Genomic DNA, 22,203 nt, shown 5'->3' with positions numbered 1-22,203 from the left:
GGGATTTTGGCTGCTGTTTAATTAAATGCATCCACAGAGATGAATGAGGCCTGAACACGAAGATGGACAGCTCTGGTTCAAGGCTGAACTCAATTCATGGGGTGTAAAAAGAAAAATGAGAAATTAATGGACATAACCAGTTTGTTATATAAGCTAAATAACTTGTCCCTTACTGTGCCAGGCTCACCAGTCACAAAGTCTCTTGACAAGTTCAAACCTAAACACCAACCAATCCTTCCAGATAGCACCAAGTAAGAAGTGTTTACTTTGTGTAGCAGAGATGATGAGATAAAAACCTCTAACAATATGAGTGGAACAAAGTAATAAAATACATTCATTTTTTGCAATACCTACTGTGAACTCTGAAATAGAGGAAGGCTGTAACAGTAACAATACTCATGTGGAAAAGGGGGAGTTGATGTAAAAGCTTTCAGAAGGGCCAGTTGGTGGGGTTTCTCTCACTTTCCTTTCCTTGTGGTTTCTTACATTGTGCCTTCACCTTGAACAGGTGGGGAAGTGTTCCAAATACACAGGCTTCTGTAAAACCTGTATTCACTTTAAATGAGAGGAGAATATAAGAGTTTTCAAAATTATTCCTTTGACCATGAATGAAACACAAACTTTTTAAATGGGATGACATTTAGCTTCTTTCAGACAGGAAGGTGATTGTCCCAGGTTGGACTTGGCTCCCAGGCAAGTGCCTGGACCACAGGGAAAAAACCTTCCCCCTCCCTCTCCCTCTTTGGACAGACCGAAAAGACTATACAAAATTAAAAAAATCCAAACCAAACCGAATTCCAAGTAACACACATTTATATATATATTTAGAATTATATATACAAGATATCACCCACAGGGAACCCCCCAAAAGGGAAAAGGAAGGGGAAAGGAAAAAGGGAAAAGGGGACAAAGGGATAAAAAGCAAATACTTTCCTTAAGAGAGCAGAAAAACCGCACCAACAACTGCCGGCACTCTCTGCCTCTCAAGGCCAACCAGGTGCATGAGGCCTCACTCCCTCGCCTGGGCAGAGCGACAGCAAAGAACCTTCACCTTCGGTCTGCCGGAAGAAAGAGAGAGCGAGAGCTTCCTCTCTCTTCTTATTTACACTCTTGCTTATGTAAAAATCGTATGGAATACTGGGAACATGGCCTTGCTTCCTTGGTTACAACCTGGTCAACAAGGAGGCCTGGACTCAAAACCACTACAGTGATAAATCTGGCTTTGGCCTGTTGTGAGGTGCCCACTAAATTCATTGTTTTCAAGGCCTCTTTGACACCCTTGTTGCTTTCTGTTTGAATTATTTTGCCCATCCACAGCTGGGAGTGTCACCTCCCAAGTGTGGTGGGAAAAGGCCCCTGCCCACTGTTGGGCTTTGAGTCCTTCAGGGCTCCATTGAACATCTCTGGAGAGATGCTGACCTGAGGGAATTCAAGGTTTTTGATCTGCCCCATGGAGCTCTGGATCCCACAGACTTTCTCCAGGAACACTGCAGGGTTGGGCTGTGCCTCTAGGGAGACCACGAGGAACATTTCTGCAGAGGCAGAGTGGGACTGGCTCACAATGAGAGGTGACTCTGCCTCTCCCAGTCCCTGTCTGTGATTTACACCTTCAGAGCTACACTGAGGTGACCTCAGCCCTGTGTGTAACTGGAAAAGAGAAGGATATTATTGTTAAATGCAAGGCTCAACCTGGCACCCTTCCTCCCTGATGTGCACTGTAGAAAAATGAACATCTGGAGAGAATTCTTTCCTTTCCCTAACATTTCTGTCAGAGAAATGGTGGCATTATGTCACTGCAATGTGGTTGGCTCAGCCTGCCTTGCTGTTCTGGCTCAAATGAGAGTTTAAGGGCCCTAGGTTGACATTGGTAGGAATAAAAATGCAGGCATTACTACACCTTGACCAGAACACATTTTGAATCCAAGGTCAAAATCAGATGCAGAGAGACAGATGTGTTTCCAAACAACAAAAATAACCCCAAACAATGAAACCCCCAAACAAACAAAAAATCCACAACAGGGAAAAGAAGGAAAAAAATATTTCAGTATTTGAGGAAAGTCACATCAGTTCTTGGACAGAAGGATAGATATGACAGTCATCATAATAATGTCCAGTCTTCGCGAGCGAAGGTCCGGGGAAGGTCTTTACACCTTCCAGCCTCCGCATTGGATTTTTTAGGTGAGACACAGTGTGCGTGGAACTGAGCCCACCCTTTAATCCTAAGGTTCATCTGCTGGGGCCAAGCGAGCTTGGACGGTGGCAGCGAGGTCCTCAGGATGTAGATGGATTGCCTTTTTAAGGGCTAACGAGCTCCACCTGCCCGGGAGTGGGAGTGGCCCTGACCGGGAATCGAACCCGGGTCTTGGCGGTGACAGCGCCACGCCTTTACCACTAGACCACCAGGGGCTCCACAGTCATCATAGCAACAGATAAATCACAGAAGTTCATAAATGGTTGCAGTTCTTCAAATGATTACAGGATTCTTCTTCTTCTTTTTTTCTTTTTTTTTTTTTCTTCTCTTTACTTTTTTCTCCTTACTCAGTGTCAGAGCAGTTTTAAAGCAATCATATTGCACAGTGGATCTTCCCTGCCTGTAGTATGGACATGGCGTTCTGCACATGGAACCCAGAACAGAGATGCTGGACCTAATTTCCTCCAGGGTTCTTTGGATATAAAATGCATCTGCAGTGACAAAGCTATTGGTTGCAAGGCTGCGATGTCTGAGCATTTGTGGTGATTGTCCTCCAGGAATGTATACTCTTATCTCTCTGATAAGAGAAGGATCAGAAAAAAAGGTAACGAGTTTACCTATGACACTGAAAGTGTCAGACAAATACAGAACATGAACTAGAGCTCACTGTTGTGTTAATGACCCAGTGAAGAACATACCAAAGAGAAAAACACAGCACAGAAAAGGAACCAGCCCCAAATGATTGATACTCTCACCTTTCATCAGAGGCCCAAACACTGTTCACAACCTCTTCTGAAACAAGATCCAAAATTATGCCCCACCTATCCAGGCAATTTCTTCTGGAGATTTCTCCTCCTTCCTCAAGGCAACCTGGAATGAACTCAAGAGCATGACCCAAGAAGAGGAGTCAAGTGCTGGGAGCTTAGCTCAGCACTGATGTCATGACCCGCCAGAGCGTGCAGTGGGACCCAGAAGGGTTTCTGAGCCTCTTTGCTGCCCTCAGGGTTGACCCTGAATTGAGCAGGTTGTAACAATTGACTGCTAAGGCCCCTCCGTGCCTGAATGAGCCAGACCCCCAGGGTTTCCTGACCTTTTGCAGAGCAGTGGATTAAAGGCCAATGTCACATGCCCCAGGCTCCCATGGGAAGAAGCTTCCTCAAGCTTCATGTCTCTGTCAAAGGTGAGCCCATAGATTGGAGACTCCTTTGCACTTTGTTTGCTCCTAGTGCTTCTGCCTGGCTTTGTATCTGAGCTCTGCACAAACCTGCAGGACCATATGAGAGGGAAGGTAGAGATTACACTGGTATTCGGGCAGCTGAGGCTGAAGAAACAAGTGTAGTAGCCTGTGAGGTCCCCCGGGGTGTGGAAGGCACCTGGCAGAGCTCAGTGCTCCCAGGAGCAGGGCTAGCGCCTCTCAACACCTCCCAGACCTGTCAGGGTCTCTGCACCTGAGCTCAGAGCTCAGAATGCAGGCTGACCCTGTCCTCAAGTGCACTGGAGAAGGTCAAAGCAGACCATCCCACAGGCATTTTCTAACACTGCAGATTATGAATCCAGGAGAGCTCTGCTCTGTGCACGTCCCTGCACCCCTCGCCTCATGCTCAAATGGTGCTCTGCAGCCCTTGACAAAATGCAGCCAGCTCTGGCAACTAAGCAGCAAGAGAAGGATGATCTGTGTCTGGGGACACAATCCCACTCTCACTCCCACAGTTCCCACCAGCCCCTGTACTGGGAGGTGTCTGGGCCTGGCGAATGCCAAGGTCCCTGCAGTGGCTGTCCCTGTGCCCCCCTGGTACCACAGAGGACGGGGTGGGAAGGAGACTCCCTGTGCCAGGGAATCTCTGGGGCCATTAGGGTTCCTTTCCAAAGTGCTGATGGAGAGATGCTGACACATTCTCACCCATCTCCCATTGTATCCCATTGAAGGACACTTTGGATTTTCCTCATTTCTTGTGTTGTGGCCTGTGGGGACCTTGTTCATCTGCCCCACAGTCACTGGTGCTGCTGACTGCTCTTTTCCTACTCACATGGCACACATTGACTGCAGGAGAGAGAAGAAAGTGCTTGTTATAAGTAAAATGAAACTGAGTTGAAATATAGTAATAAAATTTATTGAAGATTTATGAAAAATGCAAATAAGCAAAACAGCATGCTGGGCAGCCGGGGAGACTCCTGCTCCACTCACAGCGTGCAAGCGCAATAAGCAAAAGCAGTAACTTTTATTCCCTTATCAGTTTCCCTCCCATTGTCACTTGTTGTTTTTCTAATGGATCTGAGTTTGTAGGTCTGGTTTTGGTTGGTTTCTCTGCAGGCCCGTTTCAGTTGCCAAGTGCCTTCTCTTCCATAGTTTCAATCAGTCTTTAGTCCTTGAGGCTTAGTGTGCAGCTCAGTGCCCAGGCATCTCCAGATGTCCATCTTGGATACTCTGCATCATTCTCACTCCTGACTCTTTGATTCTTGTCCTTCCCTCCATTACTTTATGCTTGCTATGAGACAATAAGCTTTTTATAAAAGTAAGATACAAAATACTTATTTAGTAAAGCACAATAATTTGTCTTTCCAGCTTAAGAACTGCAAGCTGCATAACTATTAGTTTTACCATTCTGTAACTTACAGTCTCCTAACCGTAACAGAATAGTGATTATAATAACATACATATAAGAATATAACATGCACTACAATTTAATGAGTAAATTACTATTATTACTAATTTGATGAGTAAATTTAACTATTACTACTTATTACAGCGCTGGACCTACGGAGGGGTATTCTGAGGTGGAATTTGGGTGGAAAGGGATGTTATGGGGGGAGGCAGAGCAAAGCCAATGTGGCACAGGACTGAATGGAAAGCTTGGAGGACATCCCTTTGTCCCTTCTGGAAATGTTATTTTCTCCTGTTTCAGGGCCGCAAACTGAGTGTTCTTTGGCCAGAAATAGAGGTGTGTGTGTTTAGGATGACTCAAAAGAAAGCTTGTGAATTATTATGAAATGGTTGGACACCCTGCAACCTTCTGTATTCATCCCATGGCTATCTTGATGTTACTTGGTCTGAAATTATGGTAGAAGGGCAACAAGTATTTGGAGTGAAATGGGAGGATTTCAAAAATCTTTCCACAGCTTCAGTGGAGCCTCTGGGAGTGCTTTTGTCCTTGTACAGATGTAGAACTATGTGCTTCTGTAGCTGTGGTGGGGAATGCAGAGCTTGTGGGTACTCTCAGGGTCTTGACTGTTTCCTTTACTAAGCACAGTAGTGCTGACTTTGTGCCTAACCCCAGCTGTGAGGAGAAGGGGAGGGATCTGAGACCAGTTGTTCCTCAGAACTGGTGCCTTCCTGGGGCAGGTGCTTCTTTCACAGCAAAGATTCAGGTGAGAAGCAGAGTTTGTGTCAAAGAGCATCTCAAATCCAATGTGTCCTTTTCCTTTCTGACAGCCAGACAACAGGAATCACACAATCCCAGAAGAGGGTTGGAAGGGACCTCTGGAGATCATCTCGTTCAATCCCTCTACCAAGGCAGGGAGACCCTGAGCAGGTGACACAGGAATGTGTCCAGGGGAATTGTGAATGTCTCCATTCAAAGGGCAAGGTGATCCCTTCCTGGCATGGTGAGAAGAAGTTCTTTCTCACGTTGGGAGTGCTCACTGCTCCTCATCCTGTCACTGGGCACCACTGTAAAGAGTCTGGTACCAACCTCTTGACAACTGCCTTGGAGATATTTATGTGCATTTATGAGATCCCCTCTCAGTCTTCTCTTCTCTAGACTGAACAGGCTTGCCTCCTACAGTCTCTCCTCATCAGAGAGATTCTCCAGGCCCTTAATCATCTTTGTGGCCTCCCCTGGACCCTCTCCAGTAGCTTGTTGTCTTTCTTGTACTGAGGAGACTGGACACAGCACTCCAGATGTGGCCCCAGCAGGGCTGAGTAGAGGGGCAGGATCACCTCCCTGAACTTCTGGCCACACTGTTCCTGGTGCACCCCAGGATCCCATTGGCCCTTCTGGTTCCCAGGGCATATGGCTGGCTCATGGTCCCCTTGTCATCTACCAAGACTCCCATGTCCTTCTCCACAGAGCTGCTCTCTAGTAGGTCATCTCTGACTTGTTCTGGTAGTTGGGGTTATCCCTCCCCAAGTGGAGGAACCCACTCTTGCCCTTGTTGTACCTCTTTAGGTTTCTGTGCCCCCAGTTTCTTATCATCAGCAAACTTGCTGAGGGTACATTCTATCTCTTCATCCACATGATGGATAAATGATCATAAGGAAAAATTGCATAAAAGAAATGCATCTCTCCCTGGCCTGACTGACCAGGCTTGTCTCTCTGCAATTCTGCTTTTGCCTTAGTCATATTTGACCTTCTGTATCCCATCACCAAACCATGAGGGCACCACCAGGCCCAGCCAGGTCTGATCAGCTGATCCCATAGGAGAAGATCTCTCCACCTCAACCCTCAGGCATTTTACAGGTGCAGAGAAAATGCTTTATCTGAGGTTCAGGGGGCTTGAATGGGGAGAAGGGATGTGAGGCTGGCTGGTGTTGAGTCTGTCTGTGGATCCTGAGATGGTTTCAAGTTGATAATAGAAAGCCACGTGATCCCCCCTTGAAGGCAGAGAAGCTTCTGTTTCTGAAAGGCTGAATAAATGGACATTTGGAAAGGCCACTGAATCTGACTGCTGGTTGGAGTGCAAGAGGCTGAGGGAGACAAGGGAGAGCATTTGCAGCAGGTCAGGGACAAAGGTCTGTATTGCCTGTCCCAATAACTGTCTCCCTCAGGTTCTCCCAAGGAGTGCCATCTCGTCCTTCTCATGCTCAGGCTTTGCATCCCGTTCCCAAGAAGGCAGCATACACAAGCAAGTTGGAACAAGCTTTTATTGATGGGCAGAAAGCAGAGCAGGAGGTGGCACTGTTGGGCAGCAGTGAGAGGAGGGGAAGAACGGGAAACTGGGTGTGCTTGGGACCTGCTTTCTTACCTTGCCAGGGAGACTTTCCTTAGTACAGAAAAGGTACCTGGCAAGGCATCTCTGACTCCGTTTCAGCTGCCCCTGGAAGCCTCTGAGAATCAGCAGATGTTGTGAAGAAGGGGCACTGAGTATTTTAATCAGAGGAGGGAGAGCCAGGTAGATCTTGGAGTGCAAACTTCCTCAGCTGTTCATTGATCCAAGGCTCAAAATAGGAGACTCTGGTAAATACCTTAGGGAAGGGCTTTTTTTGATAGCCATAAGAAACAATGCCATGAGCCTTCTCATTGCAGACTAATGGGCCTCCAGAATCACCCTGTGGAGAGAAAGGAGTGAGAGGGGTCAGACCTGTCACAGCACAGCTCTTCCTGCCCTAAGGAACAAACTGTTCCACTTCCCTCTCTCCACGTGAAGAATCTCCTCTCCTGACCCCCTCCCTCCCTCCAGACCCAGCTCTGCAGGGTTTATGGCTGCCTCACTACTCCTCTGAGCCCTTCTGGGAAGCAATTTGACATTCAAAACCTCTCTGAAAGGAAGGATCTAATCCTAGTTTAGACACAGGAGAGTATCTGGGCACTCCCAGCAAGGATAGGACAAAGGATTTACACAGACTCTGCAGGCTGCTGGACCCCTGGCTGGCGTGGGTAGAAGATCCCTAAGTGAGTAAAAAGGAAGATGATGCTGAGGGTTGGGCAAGTGCACCCCAGCTCAGGGAGCACATCAGCTTCAGAGCTGCTGGGAGGAGCCTCAGCTCATCCTCCTGAACAACCTGGTTCATTCTACTGCCCTTCGACCCCCAACTGAGAACCAACCTGACTGTCTAGTGCCAACCCCATCCAAACACTTACTTTGTAAGTTGATTTTCTGCCATTCCTATCACCAACACAGATCATAGACAGGTACGAGTAGCCTTTGAAAGACTCCTCACAAAATTTCTTAATCTGCACCTTCAGGTCCACCTCTAACATCACATCAGTCCTTTGCCCTGTCACCGATGTTAAACCCCAGCCAGACACACTACACTCAGTTCCTGGTGTGACAGTTTCGTTGTGAGTGGGCAAGGCGATGGTTTTCACATACTTATTTATCTCGGCCTTTTTCTTCAGCTGCCATGCAGAGAGAACATGGGGTTAGAGCCAGCAAAGGAATGGGAACAAGGTCATGGCTATGGTGGGGTGAGCAGGGGGAAATCCCTTGGGCAGCAGGGATGTGTGAGACCATACCTTCAGCAGCATGATGTCATTTCCAGATTCATAACTTTGGTATCTGGGATGGATGACCCAAAATCCAACATGGAACTTCTGCTGGCTCAGTTCTTTCTTTTTTATGTTGTGGGCTCCCAGGGTCACATTGATATTCACCTTTCTGCCAGGAAACACCACCCTGTTGCAGTTGCACTGGCCACAGCAACACAGCCCCATGGCAGGAGCTTGGAGGGAGCTGGTGCTGGGATGTGCTTCCCCAGAGATTCGTTCTCAGCAAATTCCCGTTTGTAACCTGGGTTCCTTCCACCGTTCAGCTGAGGGTCCCTCCCCACACACTCCCATAGGTCTGACTTGTCCCATTCTGAAGACACAGGGGAAGCAGGAGAGGGGACACACTGGCCCCTCTTTTGCAGCAGTACCTCTGAGCCATGGACCAGGAGATCACTGAGAGCATTCCTGTCCCCAGGAGCACACAGCCCCTGGCAGACAATTTCTGCAGCTCACAGAGCCCCCTGCTCTGCCTGAAGTGACACAGAGAACTCTTTCAGGCCAGACCAGGACTGGGCCCTTCAGGACCATGTGAGACTTGAAAATATCCCACACAGAAGAAACACAGGGTCTTACCCTTTTCCATGCACACAGTGAGCTGCTGAGAGCACTGCATCTGGGCGAATCAGGAACCCTCCACAGTTGTGAGTCCCTGAGCAACTTTCAATTTGTAAGTAAGCCATGTAGGGCCTGGAGTGGGGTTTAACTTCCCTTCCTCCAATGATCCTATCTGGAAGGGAGATGAGAAGTGTTAATATCACATGTGCCAATATTTCCTACCACAGTTTGGAACTGCATGAGGAGAGAGGGTCCTCCTCTAACATCATATGCAAATGATATCAACAGCTCTCCATCCTTGGGCTGTCCAAAGCATTGCTGGGGCACAGTGGAGAGAAGGACAAGCAGCACTGCCTGGGGAGGGCTGACCACACCTGGCTCTGCATTACTGCAATGCTATCAAAGGGCACAGCTCTAATCCCTGTAATGCATCACTGCTTTCAGGCACACTTTGAGCTGAGAACTCGGAGGAGAGGAGGAGTGCAGAGATAGGAGAGAAGACAAGGCAGGAACTTTTCCTGAGACTTCCTGCTCAGTGTCCATTTGAGCCCTTGCATGTCCTTGTGTAAAGCCCATCTGTGTGTACTCACCAGCCCCAGCCCATGGTAGAAGGAGAAAAACACTTGGGAGCAGGAGAAGCAGCATCTTCTACCACTGTCCTGAGGAGCCAAAGCAGCTGTGATGGCCAGGCAGGAGGCAGGTACAGAATGGCCATCTTTATATATGTAGTGTGGAGCTGACACAGGAAACCTCAGCCTGCTCTGCTTGTGTCATTTGCTGCCTTTGTTCTTACAACCCCCAGACTGTGGCTTGGTGAGGGAGTTCATTGCACATTCTCTGGTTTTTGTCACCATGTCCTCCAGAACTGGAGAGATCTTGGCTTGTTCAGAGACTCACACCCCCAAGCACTTGTGTTCTAGATGATTGGAGAAGTCCATAGTGCTGAGGATAGTCTGAGGTGCAGCTGGGAAGCCAGTCCATGGGCCCAGGTCCACACCAGCAGAGGCCCTGGCCAAGTGCAGGCCTGGCTGAGACACAGCTGGAGCTGGAGCTCAGGTGGGGTCCAGAGTCAGTGTCCTCTTCCAAGTAGCCCCCAGGAGAAGGGCAGTAGCCCTACCTGAGGTCTCTCTGAGGTCCTCCCTGGCAGCACTGGCTCCAGGCTTTCAGGCTGGAAGGGACTCAGCCCCAGGTTTGCTATGAGCTCAGTGTCCCAGTTTAAATGAGACAAGGGTCTTTTACTGAGGATGGATCAGGAGGAAAAGACCCAAACTTCTCTTCTTAAGCAATTATAAATCCAAAATTAAGAGACTTTGATTGAAGGAAAACAAATTATGGAAAAGGGAAAATACCAGCCCTTTATTAAAAGGTATGTGTGTATTAACAGGAACACGAAAAAACACAAGTAAAATAACTAAGCAATACTCCTATACCCACCAATAATCCCCTTTAAGAACAAAACCAATATACTGGCAAAAGGAAAATTAAACAGTGCAATTTTTTGCACCCTTTGGTGCAGTTCCAACCACCGTCAGGAGGGGGCGCCGTCGGGTCACTGGAGATGCAAAATTTACAATGTCCTGTACCATTCACCAGGTGGCGCTGATGGATCAATGGAGGAGCAGAACTTGTAATGTCCAGTGCCCGTCACCGGGCGGCGCTGTGGGATCCCTGGTCACTGCCACGTGGGATGGGGGAAAAAAAAGTACTGTCCAGGTATGTCGGAGGGAAGGAAAAAAAAAACCGAAAACCAAAAAAAACCTTGGTTCCCCTTCCCACACTGGAAAAGGAGAGAGGGAATGGGGGGGGGAAGGGGGAAGGAAAAAAAACCCCAGCAATAAAATAGAAAGTTCTCCCAATGGAAAAAAACTCACAGACTTCAGCAGATTAGGATTAGCTTTAAACAGGGCCTGCAGCCAGCAACAGCTGAGAAGAGAACAGCAGCAAATTCCCGTCAGACAGGAAGAAAAAAGAAATCAGGCAGCTCTGCAGCTTGCAGCAGGTCCTCCCCTCCCCGGCACACACACCAGCCACCCACAACTCCTCCCCTTCGTTGTCAAGGAGACTAATCTTGGCCCTTAGTGGGTGAGCCGATTCCTTTGTTCACCTGATGGCCCATATACAGAACACACACACATGGCAGGGGGAAGGGAAAGAAAAATTCCTTGCTAAAATCAGAGCTATGACACCCAGCCAGACAAACCTGCAGGAAGGGCAATGCACTGAAGGCACTGACACTGAGGAGGAAGACTGGACATCCTGTCTGGGCATCTCTTCCAATGCTCCACTCTTCTCATGGTGAAAGCACTTTTAGTTACTTCTTACAGATTGACTTTTTAATTTCTTTTCCACTGTCCACCCATTATCTTTCTCTCTCCTGCTGCCACCGCTGGCTGCGGTGAAGAGCCTGGTTCATCTTCCTGGTGGTTATTGCAGGCATTGGAAAGCTCCTCTTCTGCCTGAACTTGTTCTAGGCCTCCACGTAGAGTATGGCCTATGAACCACCACCAGCACTCTCTGAGCACGAACATCCTACCTGTTTTTAGCCACCGAGTTGTTGATTTAGATCCTAACATTCTAACCCACAGAGAAGAACATGCTGGGTCCTGACAACCTCCAGAGCCTTGCTAAAGTCAAGGTAAAGGACACTCCCTGCTCTCCTTCCTGCATAAGGCCACAAGGAGAGAAGCAAATCACCTTGGTCAAACCTGTCTTCCACTTGGGAAGTACTTACTGACTGTTGCCATCCCCTTCCTCTGCTCCATGTACCCTAACGTGCCTTATGAGAAGACTTGCTCTGTGAGTTTTCCAGACTCCTTGGAAAAAGTCTATTTCCCTCCTCTTCTTTCAGCTTTCCCCTTTTCATTCATCAACATGACCTCAGCAAACCCAGACTCCTCTTCAGCCTTCTGATGTTTCCAGCAAAGTGCTGATGTTCTCTGCAATTCCTCTCTTGGCTGGAAGTTTAAAAAACTGTACCTGGGAGACTGAGTCTTCCTGAGTGAGAAGACCCTTGTGTCCCAGGTTAGACTTGGCTCCCAGCCAAGTGCCCGGACCACAGGGACAAAACCTTCCTCCTCCTTCTCCCTTTCTCACAGCAGACCGAAAAGATCATGAAAAAAATCAAAAGAACCCAAACCAAACTGAATTTCAAGTGAAACACATTTATATATATAAAATAGAATTATACAAAATATAACACCCACAGGGAACCCTTCAAAAGGAAAAAAGAAGGGAAAGGGAAAAAGGGAAAAAGGGAAAAAAGGATAAAAAGCAAATACTTCCCTCAAGAGAACAGCGAACTGCACCAAAGAACCGCTGGCACTCTCTGCCTCTCAAGGCCAACCAGATGCACTCGGCCTCACTCCCTCGCCCGGGCAGAGCGACAGCAAAGAATCTTCGCCTTCGGTCCACCGGAAGAAAGAGAGCGAGAGCTTCCTCTCCCTTCTTATTTATACTCTTGCTTACGTAAAAATTGTATGGAATACTGGGAACATGGCCTTGGTTCCTTGGTTACAACCTGGTCACCAAGGAAGGTCTAGACTCAAAACCACTACATTCTCCACCCCTTATTCCATACTGTTTTTTACATAACACTTATATTTCATGTATTTGCCTATATCCCACACATATATACACACACACACACACATATATATATATAGTCCTTTGGAGCAGTTTTCTTGTGCTAGAAGATCGGCTTCAGCATCAACATTAGCTTGGTTCAGATCCTTGTCGCTTTGGTTACAATCACAGTTCAGGTTTAGGACTGGTTCACTGTTTCATCGTCAGATACTGGTATCAGCCTTGGTCAGGTCTCTCTCATTTGGCGACTGGTCTCCTGTAAAACGACTTGAAGCACAAAGTTAGTTTTTCCCCAAGGATAAATTTCCTTGAGGCACACACTATCTTTCCATCCTTCCTCATCACCCACCAGGTGTACTCTGGCCCTTGAGCGAAGACAACTCCACGAATGGGTTTGTCTTGGCCCAAGGTACGGGCAACCCAAACGGCTTTACCCAACATGCCTCTCAGGTGAATCACTGGAACTTTGTCTTCATCTACAGCTTGGAGGGATTCTGCTTGGGCAGGGCCAGCTCAGTTGATAGAGCCTCTAGTATTTACCAACCAGGTGGCCTTGGCTAGGTGCTTATCCCAGTTCTTAAATTTTCCCTCACATAGTGCTTTTAAAGTAGTTTTTAACAGTCCATTATACCTTTCAACTTTTCCAGCAGCAGGTGCATGATATGGAATGTGATAGACCCATTCAATACCGTGCTCCCATACCCACGTGGCCACTAGATTATTTTTTAAATGAGTCCCATTTTCCGACTCAATTCACCCTGGAGTCCCATGACACCACAGGACTTGCTTTTCAAGACCCAGAATGGTATTCCGGGCCGTTGCATGGGGCACTGAATATGTTTCCAACCATCCAGTGGTCGCTTCCACCATGGTAAGCACAGAGCATTTACCCTGGCGGGTCTGTGGCAATGTGATATAATCGACCTGCCATGCTTCTCCGTATCTATACTTGTCCCAGAGTCCACCATACCACAGGGTCTTCAGTCTTCTTGCCTGCTTAATAGCAGCACAGGTTTCACAATTGTGGACAACCTGGGAAATAGTGTCCATGGTTAAATCCACCCCTCGGTCTCATGCCCATCTGTAGGTGGCATCTTGGCCCTGATGACCTGAAGCATCATGGGCCCATCTGGCTAGGAACAATTATCCCTTATGTTGCCAGTCCAGGCTGCTTCAGCTCTTTCACTCTGGCCTCAAGTTTGGAAGTGGGTTGCCCATCCCATTTTTTCATGTTCTCTCCCTGTTTGCGCAGATAGGACCACAGTTGATTATGCAATTTGCGTTTAGGGCCTTCCCTCCTGTGTGTAAGGGGAGGAGCTGTTGACCGAGATCTGGACCAAGATCGAGATTGAGGTCGAGCTCGTGGTCTAGACTGCTTTACTGGTCTGTCTCTGTAGTCTCGGGAATCGCTGTCATCTCTGTCTTCATAGTCATCCTCATAACTGGAATATTCATAATCTCTCTCCATTTTTCCCTTAGAGCGGATGGGTTGATATCGGAGAGATCTTTGAAATTCTCTGCTATGCTCTGTATCCACTGACACATGGTTTCTACATCCGGTTCATCCGCCTTTGGATGGAATACTGAGATTAAGCAGTTTACGTATGGTGCAGGGGCACCTTTAATCACTTTCTTCCACATTGGATTGGTACATGGGAGGAGGGCAGAAGACTTGTAAACCATCAGTTTGTTTGGGAACCAGGTGTACTCTGCAGGGTTGAACAGCAGGACCAAGACAAACAGGGCAGAGACCATGAGCTCTGGACATCACCTGTGACCCCCGTTCTTGTGAGTGTGTGACTGTGTGTGTGAGGTAAGTGGAGATGGGAGGATCCAAGGGCTGGATACTGCCCAGGCTGGGCGTCTAAGGCTGGTTACTGGGGGATCCATCACACCCACATGTCTTGGAAGAATTTGTATGTGAGGCAAGTGGCTCTGTGTTATTTCAGATGCCTCCCACGGAGCTGTTCTCCTGCAGCACTGCTGCCTTCATATGGCAAGAGAGAGGAATGGACATGTCAGACAGAGGTGATCTGGATCACAGGAATCCCACTGGAAAGAATAATTTGTTCATCTGTCATTCTCAAGAGATATGAGGGAAAAGGTGTTGGAGAGGATAGTTGGGCTTCAATCTGTCTGACCAAAGCCATGAACAACCTGAGAGACATTTGAAGCTGGCCCAGCCGTGAGCGGGAGCTGGACCTTCAGACACGTGTTGAATTCATGGGTTTGAAGCCTTCATCCTGGTGAAGTGTCATTGAAAGTTTATGGTGAAGCCAGTGAGATATTATCTGCATTACTGCTGGTCACTGAAGGCAAACCTAGATGGGGAAATGAGGAAGTAACAGGCTCGGTTTCCTTTGGCATTTGCTTCTTCAGCAGCACCGTTTGACCTCTCCTGTAAGACAGTGTTTCAGCCACTGAATAGGAAGTTCTGGTCAAAGGTTGAACACAACTTTGAAAAAAGAAAGAGAGAGACATTCATGAAAGTATTCAGTTTGTCCTATAGCTAAATAACTTGTTTATCACTGTGTCAGGCTCACCAGTCACAAAATCTCTAATTTTTCATCCGCGAAAAGTTGTCTTGGTTTTGCCCTGGCTCAATTTACTTTTACACCCCCCATAAAATTACTATTAGTTGAGAGAAGGTTTATGCAGACAAAAAGAGACTGAATTGAAAAAAAAAAAGTATGATTATTTATTATTAACAAGCTAAAACTAAAGAATTAGGTCTACAACAATTCTACTTAAGTAAAAGGTATTATGTATTTACAGAAGATACTTCTCCCCCCACCTCGCTTTATATCAGTCCAAGGAGGAGAAGCAGTCCTTTTCCATTCTCGGAATTCCAGTTCTCCTTTTTTCTCCAGTAATTTTGCAGCACTCTCATCGCAGCTGGAACTTTGTCTCCTTCTCTGTGTAGGCCTCCATGGCTGGGCCTACCCCCGCTCCTGGGTTAAAACAGAAGGTTGGGGGTTACCCAGGTCCTGAAGGGTCTCCTTCCATAGGCTTGCAAGGGGACACTTGCTTACTATGGATCTTCTTCCACAGGGTTACAGGGGATAATGGCTTAAGAGTCCACTTTTGTTTCCCTATGGAGGTCCCTCCCCATGGGAGAACAGTCCTTGATAGACTTCTCCAACATGGTCTAGCATGGATCCCACACATGGATCCCAATATCCCACCTGAACCGTCTTCTGCTCCAGCGTAGGTTCTCTCAGGGTCACAAATCTTCAGCACCAGTAGTATGGATCTCTCACTGAGATCCCAAGCTTACCCAAGCCAGGGTCACAAATCTTCAGTACCAGCAACATGGATCTCTCACTGAGATCCCAAGCTTATTCGAGCCATCTCGCTCCAGCATAAGCATCGATCCCTTCAAGGGTCACAAAGTCTTCAACAGGACTCTGCCTCATCCGAGTCGCTTCTGCTCCAATATAAGGCTTTCTCTTTCTGTTAAAGTCACAAATCTCTGGTACATCCACAAGCTCCTCTGTGAGCCAGATGGGGGGGGTCTCTTCATCCCAACAAACTTCCACAGGTGGCAGGGATTTTATTTTTCAGTCTTTACCCTGCTGAAGAGAGGGAGAGCGAAAGGGAGAAAAAGCAGCTCTCCCTGCTTCGAACTTTTCTTCTCTCTCCTGCAACTGCCAACTTTGACTTTGAAAATCTTTTATCTCTTCGCTGGAATTTCTCTGCAGCGGTTTCTGTCCAAGCAGTTTGTCTTTTAAACTTTTTTTTCTTCACTCTTTTACAGAAGAGAAGGAAGGCTTCAATACTACACCTGCCCCTCCCCGGCCCAGGTCGGGGGAGGAGGAGGAGGCCTTGACCCTCCTCGGGCCCGCTACTTCTTCTCCATGGCTGCTGCCCCTAATTTCAACTGCGCAACAGGTCTTCTCTTCCGTTTTCTTAAAGATGTAATTAGTAAAGGTGTCACTGAACTTTTTGATTGGTTTTTTTGTCCAGAAATCACCTGGACAAAACCATCCTCAGCCCCAGGGATGGGCTGGTGGGCAAAACCACGACAAAAGTTCAAGCCAAAAGACAACCCAGGCCTTGCTGTCCTGGCTCAGATGAGACTTTATGGGCTCCAGGTTCACGCTAGTAGGGATACAAAGACAGGCATTACTGCATCTTGACCAGAACATATTGAATCTAAGATAAAAACCAGACACAGAGAGACAGATGTGCTTCCAAACACAAAACCACACAAACAACCAAACCCCAAAACAAACCAAAAACCCACAAAAGGGAAAAGAAAGGAGATAATATTTCAGAGTACAAGGAAAGTCACATCAGAACATGGATAGAATGATCAATACTGCAATTGTCATAATAAATCCCATAAATTCATCTATGGTTGCAGTTCTTCAAAGGATTAACAGGACACGTTCTTTGTTTTTTGTTTTCCCCACCCCCCATCTTTTTATTTTTTTCTTTTTTTTTTGGAAATAGTGTCAGGAATTAAAGCAATCACATTGCACAGTGGGTCTTCCCAGCCTGTAGTTTGGACATGGCCTTCTGCACATGGATCCTCAAACAGAGACACTGAGACCTAATTTCCACCCGAGTTCACTGAATGCAAACTGATTTTGCACTGGCAACGTTACTGGTTGCAAGGGTAACAGTAATTGAAGGGTGGCATGTCTGAGCATTTGTGGTGATTGTCCTCCAGGAACGTGGCAAACATAAGAGAGATCAGAACCTGCCTGCAAGAGGATTTACCCAGCCTTGTGAGACTGGAGCTGTGTCTGGGCTTGCCTTTCACCAACCTTGAGTGCTGCTACCTGAGACTGTAGATCTTCCCAAATATGATCACTTCCAGTAGATCACAAATAACTCTATCTTGTCCACTCAATTTTGACCTTCCAAAATTGTGCCTGGAATTCCATTTCAAACCACTTGCTTCCCCTGTGTTGATTAAAATCTGTCTGAGAAGTAAGATACACAGATATCCCCAGAAATGCCAAGGCAGTGGGAAGAATTAAAGAAGTTTGTTTGGAAGGCTGACCATGGGAAGCTTACAAATAGCTGACAGTGCTTTTTACACACCAGGCCCCAGGGAGAAAAAGGCAAACCCCCTGTTCTCTCCCCAGCCTTATAATTGCTGTCCCACCAACTCTCCCTGGTCCGCAGTGCCCTTGTAGCATTTCTGTGTGTTCTCTCTCTCCTCTCAAATATCAGAGGCTGAGAACTTCTCTTGCTATGCAGGGTGGAGAAGGCATTGAAACTACTGTTGAGAAAGAGTTCCCTTTTAGGAAGAAAGCCTTCCTAGCAAAAAGAGTTTCTGGCTTTCCCACTACAAATTCTTCCAAAAACACTACTCCTACACTATCTAAGAAATAAGGTGTCTAACTTGGGGTTAGAAGGATCTCTAATGACCATTTTTTCATACAATATTTAGGCATTACTAAGATGAACTACTGTGGAACCAGTCTCTCTTCGTTTTCCACTGAATTGAAGATGAAATTTCTTCTAGAGATTTTTCCTCCTTCCTGAAAGCAGCCCAGAATAAGCTCATGAGCAGGACTCCATAGGAGGAGCCAAGTGGTGGAAGCTCAGTTCAGCTCCTCATCCTGTCACTGGGCACCACTGAAAAGAGTCTGGTACCAACCACTTGACAACTGCCTTGGAGATATTTATATGCATTTATGAGATCCCCTCTCAGTCTTCTCTTTTCTACACTGAGCAGGCTTGGCTCCCACAGTCTCTCCTCATCAGAGAGATGCTCCAGGCCCTTAATCATCTTTGTGGCCTCCCCTGGACCCTCTCCAGTAGTTCCTTGTCTTTCTTGTACTGAGGAGACTGGACACAGCACTCCAGATGTGGCCCCGGCAGGGCTGAGTAGAGGGGCAGGATCACCTCCCTGAACTTCTGGCCACACTGTTCCTGGTGCACCCCAGGATCCCATTGGCCCTCCTGGTTCCCAGGGCATATGGCTGGCTCATGGTCCCCTTGTCATCTACCAAGACTCCCATGTCCTTCTCCACGGAGCTGCTCTCTAGTAGGTCATCTCTGACTTGTTCTGGTAGTTGGGGTTATCCCTCCCCAAGTGGAGGAACCCACTCTTGCCCTTGTTGTACCTCTTTAGGTTTCTGTGCCCCCAGTTTCTTATCATCAGCAAACTTGCTGAGGGTACATTCTATCTCTTCATCCACATGATGGATAAATGATCATAGAGGAAAAATTGCATAAAAGAAATGCATCTCTCCCTGGCCTGACTGACCAGGCTTGTCTCTCTGCAATTCTGCTTTTGCCTTAGTCATATTTGACCTTCTGTATCCCATCACCAAACCATGAGGGCACCACCAGGCCCAGCCAGGTCTGATCAGCTGATCCCATAGGAGAAGATCTCTCCACCTCAGCCCTCAGGCATTTTACAGGTGCAGAGAAAATGCTTTATCTGAGGTTCAGGGGGCTTGAATGGGGAGAAGGGATGTGAGGCTGGCTGGTGTTGAGTCTGTCTGTGGATCCTGAGATGGTTTCAAGTTGATAATAGAAAGCCACGTGATCCCCCCTTGAAGGCAGAGAAGCTTCTGTTTCTGAAAGGCTGAATAAATGGACGTTTGGAAAGGCCACTGAATCTGACTGCTGGTTGGAGTGCAAGAGGCTGAGGGAGACAAGGGAGAGCATTTGCAGCAGGTCAGGGACAAAGGTCTGTATTGCCTGTCCCAACAACTGTCTCCCTCAGGTTCTCCCAAGGAGTGCCATCTCGTCCTTCTCATGCTCAGGCTTTGCATCCCGTTCCCAAGAAGGCAGCACACACAAGCAAGTTGGAACAAGCTTTTATTGATGGGCAGAAAGCAGAGCAGGAGGTGGCACTATTGGGCAACAGTGGGAGGAAGGGAACAATGGGAAACTGGGTGTGCTTGGGACCTGCTTTCTTACCTTGCCAGGGAGACTTTCCTTAGTACAGAAAAGGTGCCTGGCAAGGCATCTCTGACTCCGTTTCAGCTGCCCCTGGAAGCCTCTGAGAATCAGCAGATGTTGTGAAGAAGGGGCACTGAGCATTTTAATCAGAGGAGGGAGAGCCAGGTAGATCTTGGAGTGCAAACTTCCTCAGCTGTTCATTGATCCAAGGCTCAAAATAGGAGACACTGGTAAATACCTTAGGGAAGAGCTTTCCTTTGCAGCCATAAGAAACAATGCCATGAGCCTTCTCATTGCAGACTAATGGGCCTCCAGAATCACCCTGTGGAGAGAAAGGAGTGAGAGGGGTCAGACCTGTCACAGCACAGCTCTTCCTGCCCTAAGGAACAAACTGTTCCACTTCCCTCTCTCCACGTGAAGAATCTCCTCTCCTGACCCCCTCCCTCCCTCCAGACCCAGCTCTGCAGGGTTTATGGCTGCCTCACTACTCCTCTGAGCCCTTCTGGGAAGCAATTTGACATTCAAAACCTCTCTGAAAGGAAGGATCTAATCCTAGTTTAGACACAGGAGAGTATCTGGGCACTCCCAGCAAGGATAGGACAAAGGATTTACACAAACTCTGCAGGCTGCTGGACCCCTGGCTGGCGTGGGTAGAAGATCCCTAAGTGAGTAAAAAGGAAGATGATGCTGAGGGTTGGGCAAGTGCACCCCAGCTCAGGGAGCGCATCAGCTTCAGAGCTGCTGGGAGGAGCCTCAGCTCATCCTCCTGAACAACCTGGTTCATTCTACTGCCCTTCGACCCCCAACTGAGAACCAACCTGACTGTCTAGTGCCAACCCCATCCAAACACTTACTTTGTAAGTTGATTTTCTGCCATTCCTATCACCGACACATAAGATAGACTTCCACGAGTAGCCTTTGAAAATCTTCTCGCAATATTTCATAATCTGCACCTTCAGGTCCACCTCTAACATCACATCAGTTTTAGTCTCTTCCAGCGATGTATAGCCCCAGCCAGACACACTACACTCAGTTCCTGGTGTGACAGTTTCGTTGTGAGTGGGCAAGGAGATGGTTTTCACATACTTATTTATCTCGGCCTTTTTCTTCAGCTGCCAAGCAGAGAGAACATGGGGTTAGAGCCAGCAAAGGAATGGGAACAAGGTCATGGCTATGGTGGGGTGAGCAGGGGGAAATCCCTTGGGCAGCAGGGATGTGTGAGACCATACCTTCAGCAGCATGATGTCATTTCCAGATTCAGTATTTTGGTATTTGGGGTGGGTGATCCAAAATCCAACATGGAACTTCTGCTGGCTCAGTTCTTTCTTTTTTACGTTGTGGGCTCCCAGGGTCACATTGATATTCACCTTTCTGCCAGGAAACACCACCCTGTTGCAGTTGCACTGGCCACAGCAACACAGCCCCATGGCAGGAGCTTGGAGGGAGCTGGTGCTGGGATGTGCTTCCCCAGAGATTCGTTCTCAGCAAATTCCCGTTTGTAACCTGGGTTCCTTCCACCGTTCAGCTGAGGGTCCCTCCCCACACACTCCCATAGGTCTGACTTGTCCCATTCTGAAGACACAGGGGAAGCAGGGGAGGGGACACACTGGCCCCTCTTTTGCAGCAGTACCTCTGAGCCATGGACCAGGAGATCACTGAGAGCATTCCTGTCCCCAGGAGCACACAGCCCCTGGCAGACAATTTCTGCAGCTCACAGAGCCCCCTGCTCTGCCTGAAGTGACACAGAGAACTCTTTCAGGCCAGACCAGGACTGGGGCCCTTCAGGACCATGTGAGACTTGAAAATATCCCACACAGAAGAAACACAGGGTCTTACCCTTTTCCATGCACACAGTGAGCTGCTGAGAGCACTGCATCTGGGCGAATCAGGAACCCTCCACACCGAGAGGAATTTGTCTCATTTTTAATTTGTAAGTAAGCCATGTAGGGCCTAGAGTGGGGCTTAACTTCTCTTCCTCCAATGATCCTATCTGGAAGGGAGATGAGAAGTGTTAATATCACATGTGCCAATATTTCCTACCACAGTTTGGAACTGCATGAGGAGAGAGGGTCCTCCTCTAACATCATATGCAAATGATATCAACAGCTCTCCATCCTTGGGCTGTCCAAAGCATTGCTGGGGCACAGTGGAGAGAAGGACAAGCAGCACTGCCTGGGGAGGGCTGACCACACCTGGCTCTGCATTACTGCAATGCTATCAAAGGGCACAGCTCTAATCCCTGTAATGCATCACTGCTTTCAGGCACACTTTGAGCTGAGAACTCGGAGGAGAGGAGGAGTGCAGAGATAGGAGAGAAGACAAGGCAGGAACTTTTCCTGAGACTTCCTGCTCAGTGTCCATTTGAGCCCTTGCATGTCCTTGTGTAAAGCCCATCTGTGTGTACTCACCAGCCCCAGCCCATGGTAGAAGGAGAAAAACACTTGGGAGCAGGAGAAGCAGCATCTTCTACCACTGTCCTGAGGAGCCAAAGCAGCTGTGATGGCCAGGCAGGAGGCAGGTACAGAATGGCCATCTTTATATATGTAGTGTGGAGCTGACACAGGAAACCTCAGCCTGCTCTGCTTGTGTCATTTGCTGCCTTTGTTCTTACAACCCCCAGACTGTGGCTTGGTGAGGGAGTTCATTGCACATTCTCTGGTTTTTGTCCTCTAGAAGCTGGAGAAACTTGGGCTCGTTCAGACAGTACCCACAGTGCCTTGTATGCAGGCAGCAGTGAGAGTGATACCAAAAAGCAGAGAAACAAACTTCTTAACTCTAAATTGTAGTTATTAAAAAGCA

At 47.8% G+C, this 22,203-nt stretch overlaps 1 protein-coding gene across 2 annotated transcripts; it reads right to left on the bottom strand.

Annotated features, from left to right (window-relative positions):
• Nucleotides 1–7,115: 7,115 nt before the first annotated feature.
• On the bottom strand, nt 7,116–21,377 carry LOC126646256 (cathepsin G-like). 2 transcript variants are annotated; one of them, XM_050327456.1, is made up of 4 exons: nt 21,241–21,377; nt 20,634–20,775; nt 20,259–20,516; nt 7,116–7,457 (listed from the first exon to the last, which is right to left on the bottom strand). In XM_050327456.1, the coding sequence occupies exons 1-4, from the start codon at nt 21,345–21,347 to the stop codon at nt 7,278–7,280; spliced, it is 687 nt and encodes a 228-aa protein (XP_050183413.1). In that variant the 5' UTR covers nt 21,348–21,377; the 3' UTR covers nt 7,116–7,277. The 2 variants fall into 2 exon arrangements, with proteins under 2 accessions (XP_050183413.1, XP_050183414.1); XM_050327457.1 differs by lacking the exons at nt 20,259–20,516; nt 20,634–20,775 and adding exons at nt 7,990–8,247; nt 8,365–8,506.
• Between the last annotated feature and the right edge of the window lie 826 nt (nt 21,378–22,203).

Source organism: Myiozetetes cayanensis, unplaced genomic scaffold (assembly GCF_022539395.1).
Source record: "Myiozetetes cayanensis isolate MyiCay16 unplaced genomic scaffold, myiCay2020 scf34, whole genome shotgun sequence".
NCBI lineage: Eukaryota > Metazoa > Chordata > Aves > Passeriformes > Tyrannidae > Myiozetetes > Myiozetetes cayanensis.
The sequence above is the reverse complement of the archived record's forward strand: the minus strand, read 5'-3'. Positions and strand labels throughout refer to the sequence as shown.

Excerpts from the sequence above, each read along its gene's own strand:
- LOC126646256 (XM_050327456.1), bottom strand. The coding sequence starts at position 21,347 with ATGGCTTACTTACAAATTAAAAATGAGACAAATTCCTCTCGGTGTGGA. Across the intron at positions 20,776-21,240 it reads CACTGTGTGCATGGAAAAGG|AAAGGTGAATATCAATGTGA; the intron begins GTAAGACCCTGT and ends GTTTCCTGGCAG. Across the intron at positions 20,517-20,633 it reads ATGACATCATGCTGCTGAAG|CTGAAGAAAAAGGCCGAGAT; the intron begins GTATGGTCTCAC and ends TCTGCTTGGCAG.